The sequence below is a fragment of the Spinacia oleracea genome, chromosome 4 (assembly GCF_020520425.1).
Source record: "Spinacia oleracea cultivar Varoflay chromosome 4, BTI_SOV_V1, whole genome shotgun sequence".
Taxonomy (NCBI): domain Eukaryota; kingdom Viridiplantae; phylum Streptophyta; class Magnoliopsida; order Caryophyllales; family Amaranthaceae; genus Spinacia; species Spinacia oleracea.
The window spans coordinates 146,211,904-146,231,757 of record NC_079490.1 but is presented as its reverse complement, the minus strand read 5'-3'; the positions used below and the strand labels follow the sequence as shown (position 1 = coordinate 146,231,757).

At 35.7% G+C, this 19,854-nt stretch overlaps 4 protein-coding genes across 6 annotated transcripts; 1 reads left to right on the top strand and 3 right to left on the bottom strand.

Annotated features, from left to right (window-relative positions):
• The first annotated feature begins 1,257 nt into the window (after positions 1 to 1,257).
• LOC110805636 (30S ribosomal protein S31, mitochondrial) lies at positions 1,258 to 1,849 on the top strand. Its single transcript, XM_022011256.2, has one exon. It carries the CDS (start codon positions 1,379 to 1,381, stop codon positions 1,661 to 1,663), a length of 285 nt encoding a protein of 94 aa, XP_021866948.1. The 5' UTR covers positions 1,258 to 1,378; the 3' UTR covers positions 1,664 to 1,849.
• A 761-nt stretch (positions 1,850 to 2,610) lies between these two features.
• On the bottom strand, positions 2,611 to 4,187 carry LOC110805639 (uncharacterized). The gene is made up of 3 exons (XM_056827305.1): positions 4,038 to 4,187; positions 3,620 to 3,947; positions 2,611 to 3,508 (listed from the first exon to the last, which is right to left on the bottom strand). The coding sequence occupies exons 1-3, from the start codon at positions 4,083 to 4,085 to the stop codon at positions 3,201 to 3,203; spliced, it is 684 nt and encodes a 227-aa protein (XP_056683283.1). The 5' UTR covers positions 4,086 to 4,187; the 3' UTR covers positions 2,611 to 3,200.
• Positions 4,188 to 6,331: 2,144 nt separating this feature from the next.
• LOC110805642 (NADH dehydrogenase [ubiquinone] 1 beta subcomplex subunit 9) lies at positions 6,332 to 9,871 on the bottom strand. Of its 2 annotated transcripts, none has more exons than XM_022011263.2 (6): positions 9,610 to 9,871; positions 9,448 to 9,489; positions 8,941 to 9,022; positions 8,140 to 8,195; positions 6,710 to 6,789; positions 6,332 to 6,565 (listed from the first exon to the last, which is right to left on the bottom strand). In XM_022011263.2, the coding sequence occupies exons 1-5, from the start codon at positions 9,736 to 9,738 to the stop codon at positions 6,742 to 6,744; spliced, it is 357 nt and encodes a 118-aa protein (XP_021866955.1). In that variant the 5' UTR covers positions 9,739 to 9,871; the 3' UTR covers positions 6,332 to 6,565; positions 6,710 to 6,741. The 2 variants fall into 2 exon arrangements, with proteins under 2 accessions (XP_021866955.1, XP_021866954.1); XM_022011262.2 differs by having other exon boundaries at positions 6,715 to 6,789; positions 9,610 to 9,869.
• Positions 9,872 to 11,419: 1,548 nt separating this feature from the next.
• On the bottom strand, positions 11,420 to 18,257 carry LOC110805635 (kinesin-like protein KIN-7E). Of its 2 annotated transcripts, XM_022011255.2 has the most exons (15): positions 18,014 to 18,255; positions 17,238 to 17,372; positions 16,907 to 17,142; positions 16,427 to 16,516; positions 16,213 to 16,313; positions 16,012 to 16,125; positions 15,860 to 15,941; positions 15,709 to 15,776; positions 15,558 to 15,623; positions 15,241 to 15,365; positions 14,649 to 14,985; positions 13,784 to 13,888; positions 12,874 to 13,605; positions 12,337 to 12,638; positions 11,420 to 12,147 (listed from the first exon to the last, which is right to left on the bottom strand). In XM_022011255.2, exons 3-15 carry the CDS (start codon positions 17,127 to 17,129, stop codon positions 11,826 to 11,828), a joined length of 2,667 nt encoding a protein of 888 aa, XP_021866947.1. In that variant the 5' UTR covers positions 17,130 to 17,142; positions 17,238 to 17,372; positions 18,014 to 18,255; the 3' UTR covers positions 11,420 to 11,825. The 2 variants fall into 2 exon arrangements, with proteins under 2 accessions (XP_021866947.1, XP_056683282.1); XM_056827304.1 differs by lacking the exon at positions 17,238 to 17,372 and having other exon boundaries at positions 18,014 to 18,257.
• Between the last annotated feature and the right edge of the window lie 1,597 nt (positions 18,258 to 19,854).

Genomic DNA, 19,854 nt, shown 5'->3' with positions numbered 1-19,854 from the left:
CAAAATTTTAATCAACATGAAAAAAATAGAATTTAGAATTTAGAAAAATTACAACAGAAATTTTAACCAAAATGCGAAAAATAGAATTCAGGGACCTTGAACCTGATATTTGATAATTTAAACGACTCGGGATTGACAAACATCCATGGCTAGTCGGCGGCGGTGCTCTGTGGCTGGCCGGCGATACACGTGACATTGTGCATAATTAAAACCTAACAACAAAAAAAGATTAAGAAAATTAACGAAAATCAACACAAAATTAAAGCGAAGAACAAGAAACAGAATGAATTCGGGAATTAGGGTTTGAAAGACCAACGAGTGAAATCAGTCTAGATGAGGGAGGAAGAGAGGAAGAGAGGAAGAGAGAGATGCGAACCTGAGTGAAGCTAGAAGCCTAGAACACCGGGGAGCGAAGGGGGAGCAGCGAGAACCTTAGGCCTTGATAGGCAAAGGTTGCGCTTTTCAGAAGCGAAAAGAAAGACAGACGTTTTTTAATTTTTTTTTAACTTTTTGTTAACTTTTTTTTTTGTCAAAGGTTGCCCTTGTGTGATAAGAGCAACCTTTGATGAGCCACCTATAAGGATTTTTCCTCTAGTGTAGGAATTATTATATTATTGCGTAATATTTTTATATTGTTTGTTCTTTTTTGTTGAATTATTTGTTCTTTCTTGTTGTATTGTTTGTTCTTTCATGTTGGCTTTAAAATTCATCATAAAATTGTTCATAATTGTTGTATTGTTTGTTCTTTTTTCTGAAATTTTATGTTCTTTTTTATATTGTTTGTTCTTTTTTGTTGAATTATTTGTTCTTTCTTGTTTATTTGTTTGTTCACAATAAATATATGGTTAATGTTCATAATGAAATTGTTCATTCCAAATAAATAAATAAATGTTCATATCCAAAATAGTAAATGTTTATTCCAAATAAATAAATAAATGTTCATTTCCGAAATAGTAAATGTTCATTTTTGTAGTTTATTTCCAAATAAATAAATAAATGTTCATTTCCAAAATAGTAAACGTTCATTCCAAATAAATAAATAAATGTTCATTTCCGAAATAGTAAATGTTCATTTTTGTACCAGTATATTAATGTTCATTTTAAACAACACAAAACGACATCGTTTTGGATGGGGGTGGCTGTACCCGGGTATAGCCAAGAATTTGCGAGGAAAAAGCACTTCAACCAAACTACAGTAAATTCTTACATGGGCCCAGTCTAAAAACCTTAGGAAAAATGCGGCCCAAGCCTCATTGACAACAAAACCGATCTACACTTCTTCTCTCTTCCTTTTCCCTTTTTCTTTTATTAAAATTTCAATCACGTTTCCTAAAACCCCAAATTCGATTGTAAAAATCCCTGCAAAAATCGGGTAACAATGGCGATGAAGCAGCTGTGCAGTTCCATTGCAAGAAGAGTAATGTCAACCCATCGATTCCCAGAAAGTCCCATTTCAGCACCATATTCATCAATGGCGTCTTCATCATCCTTATCAGAGTCAATAGTGTGCGGAAGAGGCGACAAGAAGACGAAAAGAGGGAAGAGATTCAAGGGTTCTTTTGGTAATTCCAGACCTAAGAAGAAAGAAATGATTCAGAGGTTTAAAGAGAAGGTTGAAGTTCCTAGTAACACTCCTTGGCCTCTCCCTTTCAAACTTATCTAATTATTTTTCTCAAATTTCATATTATGTCGTTTTACTTCAGCTGATAGTTGCTGAATTTGCATACGAATCTTTTATTGGATGCTTTTTAATAATATGTTACTATGTTTGAATTTGTGTTGGTACCAATTTTTGATCTTGGATGATGTTACTATCTTTTATTGAAGTTTAATTGGGTTGTTTATGTAAGATTATTTGGATTTTTGTTTAATTTGATGTGTTGTTCTTTAATTTGAATGGTTTGTTGTTTAATTTCATTAAGTTTCTGATTGTTCCTGATTTTTTTTATACCTGGGTTGTGTAGAAGAAATTAGGGTTAGAATTTTGAGGTGAATACAAATGTTCCCATTTGGTGTAAACGGTGCAACAAGTATATGGGGAACTTGAAGAATGTGAACATAGAGATATACCTAGAGTAGGAAGAACTGTATATTATTTTGCATTGGCTGCTGAATTAGAGGGAATCTATGTTCGTCCACCGGAAACTCAAATGCGTCTAGTGGTTTGGATCTCAGGGTTTGTAGGATGGTTGTTGTGGTACCTCAGACAATCAGATGTTGTGGTTTAAGTTGCGGGTAGGAATAGCGGATGAGTTTCTCTTGGTAGGAGGTGGTGGTGGGTCTTGGTCCTTGGGTGTGGTTTATGCCTGAGGGTAGCATTTCGGCATTTCCTTTGAACTTCCAGGGATTTTTTATTTTTTTTTAAGCTATTAGATTATGCGAGCTTTCGATGGTAGGATGTGCTCTCCATGATGTAGCTTATGAGGTTTATGTATGTGTGCCTATGAGATGCACTTTTGGGTTGCTAGATGGGTTTGTGGAAGCTCATATTTGGGGATGAGTTGTAAGTGTTGCTGACTACTTAACTTCTGTTGAATCAGTGAATCAATTGCACACAGAAGATATGATTAGAAATAGAGAAACAATATCGTAAAGGTGCTGGCTAGAAACTTACAGAACAACTCAAATGATTCTGATTAATTCGTCTTTGGGAGTATAGCTAGCTTACAAATGGAGAAACATATTTAATACAAAAATGTCCAGGCCTAGAATACCATGATCTGGAAAAACTTGCAATGTAAGCAACATTTACTGATGGTAACTTAATGGATAAGTCTAGCATTTGCCATATTCTATCATCAAATAAGAATTCCTGTAATATCATTCTGGATTTATGACTTGATCAGTTGATTGTGATCTTGAGAAACTTACAATGTAAGAACATTTACTGATGTAATTGTATAATCATCTGCCCTATTCTATCATCCTGTCCAATGTAATGTGTCTGGAGAAGCGCTCTTCTCAGATGCATTCGTGGTGTTAGTGTATAAAATTTTTGTTCAAAATAGGTTGTTTGTTTTGTATATTCATCTTTCCCCAACACTCGAGCCCTTTACAAGAGTTGTTGCTTAATCCTGCTTCAGAAATGTAAAGCCTGGACCTTAGATGTACATAATCGCACCATATAGGGTGTCAGCTTGTTAGCTGCCTGAATTAAAACTCTGTTGTCAGTAGTGGTGTTTGCTCTGGTGATTGCCCTATTACACAAGAAGTCTTGCTTCCATGTCTTTCTCTAAGAGGAAATCAGTTTCTGAGACATCCTGTTGTAATCTACCTGAGAGATTTAGTGCAGAATCTGCTACAAGGGCAATCCCAATTATAAAATATGTGAAGCCAAAAGCCATTGTAATAACTCCTATCAAGAATGCCAAGTGGCTGTATATGACAACCCTTTGAGCTTCTGCTGCTAGCTTATACCCATAGTATACTGTCCACATGAGCATAAACATTGAAATCATGGTGGCTGAAACTTGTATGAAGATCTGACAAATGGTCTTCTGTTCCTTTTCTGTTTACGTATTACACATGGTTAGAATGTTATACAGTGATCTGATGCATTCAACAATCAACAGTGCAGAATACTGAAATGGTAAAATAGAATGAATGTGTAGTTAGTTACCTTGGTTTCTGATAATTCCTCTATCTTCCTTGTCTAACCAAGCTAACAAATCCAGAGCCAGTTCTGCAACAATGGTCAACCCAATAATGAAATAGATCAAACCAAAGACCACCGTGGCAATTCCAAACACAAGAGCTATGTAGCCGCCCTCATAACCACCAGCATCGACGTCTCTGGTTTCAGTTGTTAGTTTATACCCCATATTCACTATCCATACTAGCATCACCAATGGAAGTAAGAACCCAATAACACGAGCAATATCCTTACAACCTCTTCTCTCTTCCTTCAACCCATCATCATCCATTTGCCAATATTTGGTGTCAGAAATCTGGAATTTCGACGCTTAAATAGGTTAATGGTGTATGGTTATTGATGATTGAAGGAGAAATAAAATGAGAGTTATGGATGTCATAATCACCTTTAAACTTCCACAGAATTGGGCATCGTGGGAAGAGAGTGGAGTCATTGTAGGCTTGTTAGAAGGAGTCTTTAAAAAAAAAGGGGGTTGACTAATTCTGTTACATAATTACTACTACTCCATTACTTTGTTTTTCTGATATGGTTGTTAGAAAACCACATAAATAAATTACATAAAAACAGGAGAGAAAATGCGTTCGTGCCTTCCAAACCCAGAATTTTTAGTTGCATCCAATTGACTACTTCCACTTGAATCCAATTGAACTCCCACGCGGCCACGCCTGTCGTTATTTCTGTAATTTTTTTTATTAGTTACTATTATTCTTCTATTTTCTAAATAATTGTCACTTCATCATTTGGCACAATAATTTAAGAATACTAGATTTTAGCACGTGCGATGCACGGATTCTATTAAATTGTTAAATTAAAATAAAACTGTAATATATTTTATATATTACATGAGATAAGTGTTTGATATTGAATTGAATTTCATTTTAGAATTATTTTTTTAATTGTTAGAGTGGTTGATTTTGGATGAATTTGTATATACGTAGTATTCGTAACTAATTATCTACATTTCACATAATTATTTATCTACGTGGCACTCAACTTTTTTAATTCATAAATAATTTTGATATCTTATTTTTCATTCGTCAAAACCATTAGATTTCCTATGTGGCGCTATAATATTGGATTATTGTTTGATGTTTGATTTTTATTTTAGATAAGTTTTTGATTTTGGATTGAATTTATTTTAGATTAGTGATTGATTTTGAATTGAATTTTATTTTAGATTTGTTTTTTAATTATTAGAGTGTTTGATTTTGAATGGAGTTGTATATATTAGTAATTAATTAATTAAAATATGTATGTGACACCTAATTAATTATCTACGTGACACTCAATTTTTTTAATTCAAAAATAAATTAGAAATCTTATACGTGAAATTACATTGATATCATATAGACGATAGTTATTTAGAAACGGGTGAAGTTGGAAATGGGAATGGAGGGAGTATTTGTTATTGTTATAATAAATGTGGTTTCTTTCCTAGACATTTTGGGGAAATCCCACACAATAAAAAAAAATTGGTTTGGTGGAAGAAGACCTTAATCGAGTATGGCGCAGCCACTAATTGCATTATCCAATGGTGTATTAACGGGTGACATCACGTTGTATCAAATACTGTATTTATTACCTGTTATAAGAAGACCTTAATCGAGTATGGGGCAGCCACTAATTGTTATAATTGATTTTTATCACCTTTCATTGCTAATGTTATTATAGTTGGATTAATGTGAGGCCATTATAACAGCATAACAATTCTTAAATCCTAACTAACCACTTGTCAATTAATTTTCGGCGGCAGTAAAAAAATTTAATTATTTTTATGAGGTGATTTAAGGTATAAAATAGGTAACCCTTCTAAGAAGTAAGAAGTAAGAAGTAAGAAGTGTGTTATCAATTTATCCTCCTCGATAATACGTAGTAAACATATGATAAATTGGGCTTAAAAAAGTTGAATAGTGAGCATGTACATTGCTGAGAGCTCTCTCTAAGTAGCTTTTCGCTCTTTCTCTACTAGACCTGGTTATCGGGCAGGGCGGGTCAGGGTCGGTGCGGGTCAAAAGAGGGTCGGGTATTGAAAGGGTCATTTTTAAAGGGTCGATAATAGGCGGGTCAAAAGCGGGTCGCGGGTCAAAAGCGGGTCGCGGGTCAATATCGGGTCATTAGTGGGCGGGTCAATAAACGAGCAATGAAAAATGAAAAACAAAAGAGCCATGTGCAAGTACAATTAAATACGAAGCTATGCACGTAATTTTTTGTATCATTACTATTTTTATTTTCAAAATAATTGTAGTATAAGTTTGACCCTATAATGACCCTGTCCAATAAAGGTCCTGTCCAATAAGAGCCCTACCCAATAAAAGCCCTATTAACTTGACACTAACCCTATATCCATTGGACTACCCTGTCCAATAACCAGGTCTATTCTCTACCACCATCATTTTACAAGATATTCTCAAATTTACCACAACTTTCAGGTTTCATCAACCATTTCGCATTTCCCATTTCCCATTTCCCGTCGTGAGCCTAAAGACTCCGAGTGTTGACAACTTCCTAGCAGTCAAGCTGTATGTGTTTTCACAACAATGAGGTTTCATGGCAATTAGGACAGTTTTCCCTGTCCCACCATTCTAGGAGTTAACAATCTGGCTACTCTTTAAGTCAAAATGGATAAAATCCTGAGTCACCACCACCGATCCGCTACTACAAAACCCATGGGCTGATGCCTTTAGAAAGGTCAAACTTATTTTCATTCGAGTAAATTATTCAATTCTTTAGAAGATCAACAAATCATGTGCACAAATTTTCCCCAACAGCTAACATCAACTGCGGACTGCAAACAACCTAAGTAAATTACAAAACGAGAAACTCAATATCTCAAATGTTTGAAACGCAGGTAAATGCAAACGGGAAGATGACTCTTCATCATTATCTACCCACCACGGCCAGGGTAATTTTCATCTGCAACATCCAGTCAGACCAACATATAAGACTAGAATCATAATACAAAGGTTAAGTTAAAATGTTTTTAAAACAAATCACTTCTTAATTTCCCTTTCAAAATTAAGTCAACAAGCTCAGAAGCAAAAAGGGTTGACTACGCACATTACCTTACTTACTGCATTAAAGATATGCAGCTACCTTGGCTCGACCTCTTCTTGGCCATAGTCGTAAATAATCTCAATCTGCATTAGTCAAATTTATGAAGCCGCAAGGCATGAAGAAATCAGAATTCAAAATTAAGGACCAATCAAATTCAAGATCTTTGTAACAAAGCAGAAAGAAAAAGTACGAAATCCAAATAATGCTCCAAAGTATTCGGTAAGTATTTAAACCATATTAACCAACAAACTTATATCAGCATTGAGCTATGGAAAAGTAGATAATATGATTTGAGGGTTGCCATAGCAAATATCAGTCTTCAGTTTTATTCATTACAACCTAATTACTCAAGGGAACTGTTCAACGACCTACCCTGCTGAAGGGTACTTCAGAAAATGAAATCAAAGGAAACAACCAGCACCACAAAGCCCTAACCAACTGAAAGTAATTTTCCTCCAATGATCAAGAAAATAAAAAACTGAGAAAAATAATGCCCCCCACCCCCTTCCATGGGGGGCAAGGAAGGGGAAATTGTTTTGTCAAATCAACAAGCTGAATAGAAATACCCTTAACCTTACGCACACGTGCACAACCAACAGTTACAAGTGAAGTTTAAGGTCAAACGAAAAAGAGAGACAACATTCTGTATAACCAAAGCAAAAATGGGTCCTACATCATGCCACAATCATATAATAATAATATAACCGAATGGTGTCCACGGCTAGTATTTGCAAATGCAAGAGTCTTTACGAGATATTTCTTCTCCGATAAAGCATAAAAGAGGAATTGTCATTCCACAAAGAACGACAATACTCCCTTCTTGCCACTTTAATAGACCACACTTGGTCAAATCGTCAAAGATCATTTTAAAATTTTCTGCTCGAAATACCACTTCACTCCTGATAATTTATACAATTGTTGAGAACAAATATCTTATTATGATACTACAAACAAAACCTAAACAAAGTAAAATTTTAGAAAACTCATAAACTAACTCACTACAATCAAAAGTGGTCTATTATTTTGGGAGATTCCTAAAAAAAGTATGCCCTAAAAATGTGGGACAATATATTACATATTATTGTAATCAACCAAAGGAGCCTGATAGTGGTAGATATCAGTTACAATCTGAATCCATTGGAGCTTAGTACTAACAAATATTAAACACATCAAGTCACGTTCACACAAACCGTCAATGGTACAAGTGATGAACTATATTACACAATAGCCTACATTTACATTAACTAATAGCCGAAAAGTTATTGTTGGAATACAAGATATAGAGCAATTTTCTCATTCCATTTCACTCGGGCAAAATACTAGCAATAGGATGCCAAGAATCAGAAAATGCATGTATCCTGAGGTAAAAACAAAATAATTGTGCCAAAGTAAAAAGTAAAACATTATTAAACCAGAGCAAGAAGAGCACATACCCCTTTAGGTGGCTCTGGGTTTCTGCAGAACTTTGAACCGCCAGGAGCCCATGGAACTGCAGAGGAGGTTGAAAATACATGAGATACAGAGTGTCCATAATAAACAAGTTACGATACTATAAGATACAAAAACAACCCTTCATTAACTTATCCTGCAGGTGCACTAGGGCATTCACATTATGTAAACTGTAATAAAAAAAACTTAATAACATTGACCCACTTTATGTATGCCAGAAATCCCTGTATAATTTATCTTACTCTCCAGTCTCCACAGTCTACCCACTCCAAGCAATAAAGAGGGATGGATAGGCTGGGCAAAGGGGAAAATGGAGAGCAATAGAAAAGATAAGTGAAGAAACTCTGTTTACATATGTGGTTTGATAGGCAAAAAGAAGGATTTCCCATACATAATGTTATACTTCGTAAGGATTTCCAAGAAATCACTAGTCTAGCCATGATTTCGCAGTTAGTGTAGTCTGTTGAAGAGAATTGCCTAAAATAGACAAATTCTATCCTCAAAGTACAAATCAAACTAACGATCAAAGGTCTTTCTTGTATCCCTTTTCTTCTTACTCCTCATTCAGAACATGATGTGAAAGTTACACTAGCCTATTCATTAAAATGCACTGCGCCAATGAAGGTCGCAAAGGTAATAAGTGGATTCTTAAACATTCAATGAAGTCTCACACTAACGCTAAGACACACATACAACATATATGACAATCAGATCAATGTATATGGGACACTATCACAAAGAAAATAAAAAATAATGTAACAAGCCGATGGTTATGCATTGCTTACCAATATAAGGATCAGGGTGCCTCCACTTATTGTACTCAGATTCACCAACAGCAATCATTTTGTCAATTGCATCAGGATCTTGCTATAACATCATAAAAAGCATCTCGGTAAGATTCACACAAATCAAATAAAAAACAATACCAAAACCTGTTTGCCTACAACAATTAACCTCACTCGCCCCTCCCCTATACAAATGCACTAAACTGAATTCAACTGCACCATCTTCATATACAAAAGCACACAAATTTACTGATTATCGCAAATGGAAACATTAAAATATTCAGAGGACCGTCAATCCCAAATATCACTACTCATACACTCTAATTCAGCTACTGCATCCATCTAATCACGACATCGAACCTTACTTTGAACAATTGGTACCCAAAAAAATCAAAAAACATGTGAATTTGCACCATATCGTATTAATCAGTAAACGCAAATTTCAGACTAAATGTAGTTAAATAAATTCCTAATTCCCACATTATACCAAAAATAAATTAAAAATACCAGATTTTTGTTAGCCTCGAACTTTTTCCGGAGCTCATCAGCCTGAAAAACAAAAAGATTGGCAGAAAGCAAGGTTAAAATCACAGGATCGGATCGAAACCCTAGAAATGAATTGGAAATGGGGATGAAATTAGGGTTTTGAGATGGGGGAAATTAGATTACATCTTCGTAGAAGAGATGACGATGAACGGCCCAATTGAGAGTATCCCGGAGACAACGGCGGTAGAGAAGTCGGACCTTCTGTTTCTGTGCTGCTCTTCTCGCCAAAAACGACGCCGTCGACAAGCTCATTTTCTCTCTCCTCTGGTTTTTGTTGTTTCAACTTTCCTCTCTTTCTTTTTTATTCTTTCTTTCTAGAGAGAGGATTTGCAACCAACAATGGGGTGGGTTACACTCAACGACGTCGTAGGAGTATGAAATTCTGAAGGTAAATTAGGATCATCTCATCATTTGTGGTTCTAAGTTCCAACCGATCATTTAGACATTTACCCATATGTCTCCTAAGGTGGCGTTTGGATCGTACGAATGCGAATTTGAGAAATAGAGGTTGAGATTGGAAATAGAGGTTGAGATCGTAGGGGGCGTTTGGATCGTAGGAATGCGAATTGGTATGTTATATAGTATAAAACTAATCTTGGACTTTAACTATTAGCTAACCTATTTGTTGAGTTGGTAATTTGACATGGTATCAGAGTCGGCGTGACGCAAGGGTCACGGGTTCAAACATCATTTACCCCTCCTTTCAAAGTGGAATATTTCGCGTTGGGTATGAGCAGGCCTATAGCCTTATGCTGCATCCACACTCCAAACCCGAAGAGATTTCATGTGAGGCGGCGTGATATAGTATAAAACTAATCTTGGGACTTCAACCATCAGTTTAAGCTTTTAGTTGAATTGGTCATTTGACATGGTATGGAATGAATTTTTGCCTATTGTCTTGTTTGAATAGGAATGAAAAATAGATTGAGAATACATTTTGAATTTACCCAAATAAACTTGTAATACACTTCACCTTCTAGTTCATTAATGCAATTTGGATATTTAATTCGTTTCTCAATTCCCACCCCTCCGCGAGGAATTAATCCAAGGGAATTGATGTCATAATTTCTCATTCTCAAATCCACCTCCATCTCCATTCGCACAAAACAAACATAGAAATTGTTTTAAATTGGGATATAAATTCTCATTCCCTACAATATTTCCCACAAAACAAACACCCATAAATTATTTTAGAGTATTGCGATTGTTGTTTTCCTTGCCTTTTCTTTTTACTTCCTGCTCCTTTCTGGTTTTATTGGTGACAATGACGATTCCCTACGACGATTCATGTTAGCCGACCCCAAATCATTTTGGGACTAAGGCTTTGTTGTTGTTGTTGTTGTATTGCGATTGTTGTTGAGTTTATGACATATTATGCGTGTTCATTTAATTTATTGTTGATTGGAATTACATATGAAGCGATGATTCCGTCCATAATATTGCTCCACATGAAGAGTGTGAGTATTAAGCATATTTATCGAAAAAGTGTCAAAGATATATGATCGATTTAGTAGTCCAAATTGACAAGTGATAAAGAAGATAAATTGTGTGCAACATGGACATGTATAGTGGAATTGAGAAGATCGGTTATTGCAAGTAAATAAGTGTTTGTTACGTAGATCGGATATGATTGGAGTAAAATATTGCAACAAAATTCAATTTGAGGTAATAATAGTCAATGTGTTAGTGATTGATCACAATATTCACAAACAATCATAGTCATTCACCATATGTCCATATCTAGTCCTCTTCCACTAGTTGTTGAGCAGCTTAATTCTTGCCTTGGTAAGATTACCAGAAACTTCTGTATGATCATCTTGAAAGCAATAAGTCAATAACTAATAGAGGCCCTCGAAATCCACGAGACCCACATAAATATCATGTGATTTACAAATGTAGAGTTGGTAAATCTAAATATATGAACAACTGGAGCAATACATAAAGCTCGGAATACTGCATAATAAAAATTGCAGATGAAGTATACATACAGTATAGACTTGAATAAAACTTGATAATCGCGCCAAGCAGCTAGAACTCTAGAAGAGCTCATCAACTCACAATTAGCTACAGTACTAAAATACCTGGTAAAAAGTACCCATTCCTAAACTCACAGTTAAATACAATCACCAGCAGCACAAAACCAGACACCAACATACAACTTTCCTAATCTGTGTTTACGTGAATCAGACACAATTTTATGATTCACCTACAAATATGGAAAGAATGGGTGATACTTTAGTTAAACTGAACTGTCTGTATGTGTGGCTAACTTCAACTATATTAATATATAGATAGATACCTACAGGCTAACAGACTAACACAAGTCAAACACTAATCTCTCATACAAGGGATGACATGCCGTTCATCCAGCCATATGAACTCCTCTTCAAGCTTGGAGGTGAGAAGCTAACCCCAAACATCCCTTTCAGAGCTCGTCCTTGCTCTGAGAACTTTACTAGTTTTCCTATGATGGTTGCACTCTCCACAATATGATCCATGTCTCCTGTCTCTGTCCATAACTGAGATACAAGCTGTAAACGTCTGCGCTTTGAATCCTGCCTGATACCCCACTTCGTGTATAGTTTCTTCCTTTCCTCATTTGAGAACCTTCTGTTGATCAGCTTGCTCAACGTCTCCCTCTCTTTTCTAAGTGCCTTCTCGCTGTTTCACCACCAAACACAATTTACTTAGTTGGCCCACCTTAAATTGGTCTATTACAGTTTGTGTCAAATTTCAACATAACATAATTGAGAAAATCATGACTGCTCTGTAATATACTTGCATTGGCCATGTGTCCAAATATCTTAAAATGAGATTTGATTACAAAAAAATGGGGAGAAAAGAGCGAACCTTGAAACCAATTTCCGAGCACGTCCACTATCTACCGAACGATTACCATGGGGTAATGTATCCTTGAGGAAAGTGAGCCTCCTTAACTCTACCTCCAGGTAAATGGAATCTGTAGGCTCGCCATTAAAGAGAAGGAAGAAGTAGGTCCTGTGAACCAATGAAACATTGCAAATTTGCCACAACTCAACTATAGCTTTCTGAAGCCTTTCAAATTGCAAACTCCAATCCAATGTACTGTCTTCTCCATCAAGCATAGGATCCAATCCCACATCTCTCAAGGTCTTTCTCAACTCGGGACGTACCTAATCATATCAACAAAAAAAATACAAAATTAAAAGTTGCACCAAAATTAGCCAGGACAATCACATAGGTAAGATATCAAAATTAGCAAATATGGCACAGTAATATTCGAAGATAACATTCTAAGAAAAATTAATGACAGGGGATTATAAAATACCAGAAAGTACTGCAAAGTAAATGCTGATATCTTTTTCACAATTGTTAGTATGCAACAACTAAGAATAACAGTATGCTAACCTGGCCGTCCCCAAGTTGTTTCTCATATTGAAGCTTAGCATCCTTGAGACCAGCTACAAAAGTCTGTACGCTAGTAATCTCCGCATCTGTGATATTCCTCCCACCCTCTGATCTTACATCATCAACAACTTCTGTCCCAACAGATGACTGAGAGCCGTTGCGTGACAATTTTCCAGAGTCCGCACCATAATCTAGTACAGCAAACTTTCTAAATCCTCCTGGTCTGCCGTTGAAGTCCGTCTCCACTTCACAAGGAGGGGTTGTTTCTGAATGTTCTTCCTTATTTGTATAATTTTCCTTTGAAACCCGAGTCTTGCTGAAATTCAGGCTCCTGGAACTTGATGCATCCGCAGCATCATCCCATACGGATGGATTTTCGGGTTGAGGACTAGTAAGGGAATCGATTGACCTTTGCACTTCCTGGATCCTTTGTTCCAATGAACCATAGAAGAAACCATTTTGATGGGAGCTCCTACCTATGCTACCATGATTAGCAGCATGCCCGTTTCCAAACCCAATAGAAGCTTCAGATCCTTCCATCTCAATGCATCGAACTTCTTTACACTGGTCATCAGAAACTCCCCTTGAAGATGGATCCTCAATATAACTTTCTCCATCTTCAGCTAGGACACCATCCAGGCGATGATGACCATTCACACTAGAGTCTGAAATAGAACCTTCATCTTCCCATTTGTTCTGTACTTTCCACTTTGCATGGGGTTTTTGCCGTTGCTGATGGGAGAAAAAATAAACAAATCAGTAACCGAAGAAGCAATTTTCAAGGTGCATTTTGTTTACTATTTGTTCTGGAGATTTGTTACTAACCCACAGAAATTAAAGCATTCTCACCTTGCAACAGGTGTTGAAAAAAAAAATGAAAGGAGAAATTAATATGTTACATTCTAAATACCTGTTTATTAGATGATTGATCATTTCCAATAATTTGCAATAAATCCTCAACCCTAGATTGAGCAAGATCTCGTTGCTTAGTCAGTTCCCTTATCTGCTTATCCATCTGTACATAAAAATAAAGACATTGTAGGCATTCAGTGCATCCGACTCTTCCCTCCCACTAGTGAGGTAGTTGTATAAGCAGCTATGGGTGATGAACCGAACCGAATATAATGTTTAGCACTGTATAAGCATGTGCATCGTGGTAAATGTTTTCTAACCCTGAGCTATAGCTATTTCTGAGACACATATGTATTCCTTCCAGACAAGACAAAATAAATTTCAGCCTTCATCACCTCCAAAAATCTCACATGCAGCAGAACACTAATTAAGAATAAAGATAATTTAGCTAATATGGTCCAGATAGCAGGATCAAAATAGGAAACTTTCGAAGGAAATTTATCAATAAGCATATGACATAATCTTATTCAAAGACCCGTTAAGTATTTGGACTACCCCCCACAAACTCTCTATTTCTCAATCTAAGTAGGTAGTCCCTTAGAAATCCAATCACAAAGTCGAAGTAAAGGTGACGGCTTTATCCATATTACCCAAAATAGTATCTGTAGCTATTATGTAGGACAAATGGACCAAATATTTAGCAGGACTACGTAAAGACTCAGTATTTCGGGTGATGATTACATAGTCTCCCTAGAAGTCGCAAACTGAACAAAACAGCTAGGTGACTACCCCTGGAAACTGACCGTACAGATATCCCAGAAGCCAGCCAATCAACTGAGTCAGAGTCTTGTATGTTAAAGTATACTAAATGCAGATAGCACCTCAGCCACTTTCTTAGAACAGCTCAGAAAGAAAAACAGTACCTTTTCCAGTTGAATATCTTTCTTTCTTATGGTCACTGAACAATTGCAAGACGATGATGTAGGGGCTGGACTTTTTAGCTCGTTTTCCAGTCTGGCCAATTCTTTCTGCAAGTGTTTGACCAAGGCTTTGTCTGACATGACAACATTCACCTGTGCATTTGTTGTCACCTGTTTAGCACAACTAGCAAACAACAAAGTGTTCCTTGACTGCTCCACATGACTACGTGCAGGGCTCAGAGTGCAAATGATGGTGGTCCTAGCATTGCCTCCCAAGCAGGGTTGCAGGATACGGGTCAGTTTAGAGTCCCTATAATTGATGTGTCCTTGTCTACCCTTGCTGCAGCAAGACAGAGTAAGATTGGTGAGCTGTCAAAGATCACTAGTGTTTCAGCATATGATCATTACAAGTTATGCAGAAAATAGAGAATGCCTAATGTTACACTTTTTTTCTTTATTGTGACAAGCAGAAGACCAGACTACCATGGAATACACTAAAAGTCGTGATTTTTTTGAAACATAATATATAACGGTAGCAATATGTCAGAAGTATTCCAAGAAAAAGAAGATATAGAACTGGAATTCAAGAAGAAACCTTAGCTTGCGGATAACATTCCCTAGTGTCAGCAGACTCCGGTTTATGTGGCAGCCTTCCTTTAGCCGTGTTCCAGCTGACATTGCCTGAGATGCACGCTCACTTCCAGCCAGATCAATAAAAAACTGTAGAAGAACATCAATGAAGTCATGTTGGTTTGACAACCTGAAGGAGAATATGTAAACAAATAGAATAGAACTGAGCAATTGATACACATCAACTTGTCAGCAATTGTATCGTGTGCACACTGTATCAGCAAGTAAAATGTTGTATTAAACAAAATGGAGCAAGAGGTACTTAAGTTCTAGGTTGCTTACCACACTAGCTGAAAGGGTACTTGAGTTTCCCTTGCCTATGAACTCACGCGCAGAACTCTCGATTGTCTGCAAATATCAAGAAAAGCATAAGGAGATGAATACACAAATGATGGAATAAGGGGTTGAACGAAAATTGAAGGAAGAATTTTACCAGCTTAAGAATTTGATGTGACCTTGAGCTTTGTTCATTCAAGGAGGTCTCTCCTACTTTCCTTTGAGCTGCAATGTCATGATTAAAGTGAATAAACAAGAACATAATGAATGAGAAGTTTATATCCAAACCAATACTCTCTAATTTTTACCTTCACAAATTGATAGCAGCTTTCTTAAATGGTTCCAATCATTTATCTTTTCCTCTGTCAGCTTTTCCACAATAGTTCCTTTCTGGTGAAATACAGTCACGTCAGTAAATGTGCAATCCCACAATATTCTAGTTCAGGGGAATTAAATGTACCTCAGGGTCATCCATAAGCCGCAGAGGAGTATTGTCCGTGCTAAGAAGATCCCTAACATTTTCATTGTAGATCTCCATGGCAGAGAACTTGAGAGCAAACGCTCGTTCCTCATGCTGAAGGGCCACATGAGCTTATTTTAGTAACATTATGTTTGAGTTAGAAACCAAACTAGATAGAAAGAACTCCAATTTTTTTATTACCCTTTGTACATAGTCATATATATCTGCAACCGTATACTCAGTTATTGCATTCATGGTGTATGTTTTTCCACTGCTTGTTTGTCCATAAGCAAAAATGCTTGCTAAGGAGAAAAAAATAGTTTCGATGAATACACTTCATACGCTGTATCTTTGTAAAAAAAAATACCCTGTAAATTGTAATGATTAGAAATAAAAATACTGATATTGTACTTACAATTAATCCCACTAACAACAGAAAGAGCAATTTCCTTAGTTCCCTCCTCATAGACCTGCTTGGAGGAGCAATCGCCTGAATATACCCTGTCTACCAACCAGTACAAAGATAAAGTAAAAACAAGATTTTGCATTTCGTTGGAACATAAATACATAATCAAGAATCAATGCTCCCCTTCAGAACCAACATAGCATTGTCAAAAAGTTACCTAAATCAAAGGTTCTTCACTTCTCTTGTGCAATTTCATATATTTAACATGGCATCTCATAATGGTCTAATACTCGAGAAATACATCGTTATTTGCATGAGCAATAAGTTTGGGGGAAAACACAAAGACCTTGACATGTTACAATATTTACTTATCTACATATTCCATCAATCACAATATCCTTACAATCCTCTAAAAAAACAAAGTATCGGTAATAACAATAATAAATCATGGAGTTTAAAAATGATCTTATAGCTAAAATATAGGCTTACCAAATGAATAGGCCGTGGGAAGTCCAGATCGTTCCTGAAGACTATTTCTATACAAAATGGAGCTTTCATTGATACATTCCCAATCAGCTACCTCATTCTTGGAAATCTCCTTGTCATTCAAGGGCCTTAATCTAACCAACACCAAGATCTTCTCCTCTCGCTCCGCCATAGCTCCCGTTATCTTATCAGACTTACTCAACTCCTCTGTGGCAATCGCCCCCATTCAACACCCAAACCTGAAAAACGTGTCCTTACCACAATCAACAACATTCATTGTACACAAAAACACCCTAAAATTAGGAAAGAACCATAATAAACTTTAACAACTCACTGCAGTTTCCTGTGATTCCCACAAAATCAACGAAGTCAGTTAATTTTAGTCACACCAGCAAAAGCATTGTCATCATGAAAATTGGATGTCTCAACAGCTCACAAAAGCAAATGTACTACCTTTCTACCTTATTCCCTGTAAAAATAACACCCCAAGCAAATAAAATTAACATATATTTTTTTTAAAAAGCTAATTATAGCATTTTTCCACACTTTTCTTAACTGGGATTAATTTAATTAACTGGACTAAACAACAAAATTAAACAATTAAGAGAGAAGAAAACATGGGGGTTTACAAGTTACAATCATGGGATTAGGTTGTTAATCATAAATCAAAAACAAAAACAAAAAAAAGTTTGCTTGATCTTTCCTCTTAAGCTTCCATAAAAAGAAAGAAATCTAGCAATCTTAATAGTAAAGCTTCTCCCTTTACTCTAAAGCAACCTTCAGAAGCTCTCTCTCTAGAAATCACTGATTTTTTTTCTTCCTTAAACGTCTTCCACATTCAACAACCTTAATAAATTTCTAAGATTTTTTCTAACGTTAAAAAAAATAGGAAAAGTCAATGAAACAGCACCCAAAACTCTTAAAATTATCGAAAATTTAAGGTTATGAGTTTAAGATTACCCTGAAATTGTAATCAAGATCGAAACTCATTAATGAGCAAATTAAACAGTAATTAGTTTCAAAATTAAAACAACAATGCCGTTTAAATATTTGACAGTTGAAGATATTTCGTAAAATATAAGTAAAGTTTAAGAATTTAAGATAGTGTACCTCTTGAAAAACTCCGAAAAATCCCCAACAAATAGTATCAGATCCTCCGAAAAAACTGATTTGTTTTTAACAATTTTGGATAATATTTTTGTCACCGCAAATCCTTCTCTCTCCTCACCTTCTCTCTCTCCTTCTCTCTCTTTCACACTTCAGTTTGAAAATCCAAAAACACGAAATTTGCTAATTTAACTGAAATTGCCGGCCTAAAAAGCAGAAATAAATATTAGGGGTATTTTCGGAAACGTTGTGTAGAAAATAACCACGAATGGCACCAAAGCATATCAATGACTTTGTTTTAGAGACTCGAGTCTCGCCGTCTCGACTTTACTTATCTATCTATCCGGATTTAAAATCTACTCCGTACTATTTTGGTGTTAATATTCTTTTTACTCTGTGTTTAGTTTATTCATTGTTTGTTTAGTTAAAATGGGAATGTAATTTGATAGGGAATTTTATTTCGTGCGAAATTACTTTCACGTCAAAATTTTAAAATGTGTATTTAACTTGTTTGGTTGAAATTAACAAAATTTTAATACTCCCTCCCTTCCAAAATAGTCGTTACACTATAGAAGTTAGTAAGGTATTTTTTTGATTGAATGATATAAGGTGTGGGGACAAAAAAAAAATTAGTGGGAGGAGAGAGACAATATAATAATTATGGGGTCATTCCTAATTTAGAAGTGAACAACTAATCTGGGACGGGCGAAAAAAAAAAGTGTAACAACTAATATGGAACGGAGGGAGTACATTAAAAATTTGGGTGACATAGGAGAAGCCAGGTTAATAATTTCCTTGGTTCCGCAGGAGTTTGGAAATTCCACAAGTTGAAATTCTTTAATTTGTTGTCAACCAAATAACTAACTTATTTGGAAATTTCCGTTTTTCAACTCATCATTTCAAAAGAGAAACCAAACAAGCATTTACTAATTAGTTAATTACGGGGTAGTATCGCGATTTTAAGATGAAGTCATATACGAAGTACCTTCATTTTACTCCAATTGGTAAGGAGAATGATGCTACTATATCGACACCTCGCATATATCAGACAACTCGGCGTATTATATCTAACATGTTAAAATTACTTAAATAATATGAGGTTATACTTTGTGTTTAGAAACTCGAGTACGTGTTAGTTTTGGGACAAAGAAAAAGGAAATGAAAACGTACATGATTTTCATTTGCTACTTTCTAGTCGTATTGAAGTAAAAGCTTAGTATGTGTCATTGTCTCGTGTGTATAATATATTGGGGTAATTTTTAAACAATTAGTGATTTTTCATGGATAATTTTCTTTAAAGGATTCAATAATTTTATACATTACGAGTTCCACTTAAAAAAGGTAGGTTATTGAGTGATTTTTCCGGGTTTTTTTTTTGTAAAGAGGAAAATTTACCAATTAAAAAGATAATTTTTTGAACATCGGTAATTTTGATTAGTTTAAGGTAAAGTACGTCCGTTTTATTTATGAGTTTTTGATCCAAGTTTCATGTGAACTTTTCTATAAAAAAAATAGAAATAAACATAATAAACTTCCTTCAAAATAATAATTAAAAAAAAAGTGTCAACGTTGTGATTAAAATTCCATTTTCCCCTTAGAGCAAGATTAGCGCTAGTATGAACTCAGACTTCCACATCAGCTTTTTATTTATTTTCAATTTCTCAAATTCTTGTTGAGATCTTTTCAGACTTACTTAATTTCTTCACTTCACCCGTCATACTCATTCAAGACTTCTCAAACTTGTGAAAACTAGTTGTTGGCCCGTGCGCTAGCGCGCACGGTCCCCCAAGGTATAAAAAATTGTTATGTTAAATAGGATTACGGAAAAGATCGGCGCAAAACAC

Coding starts and splice junctions, on each gene's coding strand:
- LOC110805636 (XM_022011256.2), top strand. CDS start 1,379: ATGGCGATGAAGCAGCTGTGCAGTTCCATTGCAAGAAGAGTAATGTCA.
- LOC110805639 (XM_056827305.1), bottom strand. CDS start 4,085: ATGACTCCACTCTCTTCCCACGATGCCCAATTCTGTGGAAGTTTAAAG. Junction 3,948..4,037: donor AATTCTGTGGAAGTTTAAAG/GTGATTATGACA, acceptor TCGAAATTCCAG/ATTTCTGACACCAAATATTG. Junction 3,509..3,619: donor AGGAATTATCAGAAACCAAG/GTAACTAACTAC, acceptor ATACGTAAACAG/AAAAGGAACAGAAGACCATT.
- LOC110805642 (XM_022011263.2), bottom strand. CDS start 9,738: ATGAGCTTGTCGACGGCGTCGTTTTTGGCGAGAAGAGCAGCACAGAAA. Junction 9,490..9,609: donor GTCATCTCTTCTACGAAGAT/GTAATCTAATTT, acceptor TTTGTTTTTCAG/GCTGATGAGCTCCGGAAAAA. Junction 8,196..8,940: donor GCACCCTGATCCTTATATTG/GTAAGCAATGCA, acceptor CCTCCTCTGCAG/TTCCATGGGCTCCTGGCGGT.
- LOC110805635 (XM_056827304.1), bottom strand. CDS start 17,129: ATGGGGGCGATTGCCACAGAGGAGTTGAGTAAGTCTGATAAGATAACG. Junction 16,517..16,906: donor TCCCACGGCCTATTCATTTG/GTAAGCCTATAT, acceptor ACTGGTTGGTAG/ACAGGGTATATTCAGGCGAT. Junction 12,639..12,873: donor AACAACTTGGGGACGGCCAG/GTTAGCATACTG, acceptor TGATATGATTAG/GTACGTCCCGAGTTGAGAAA.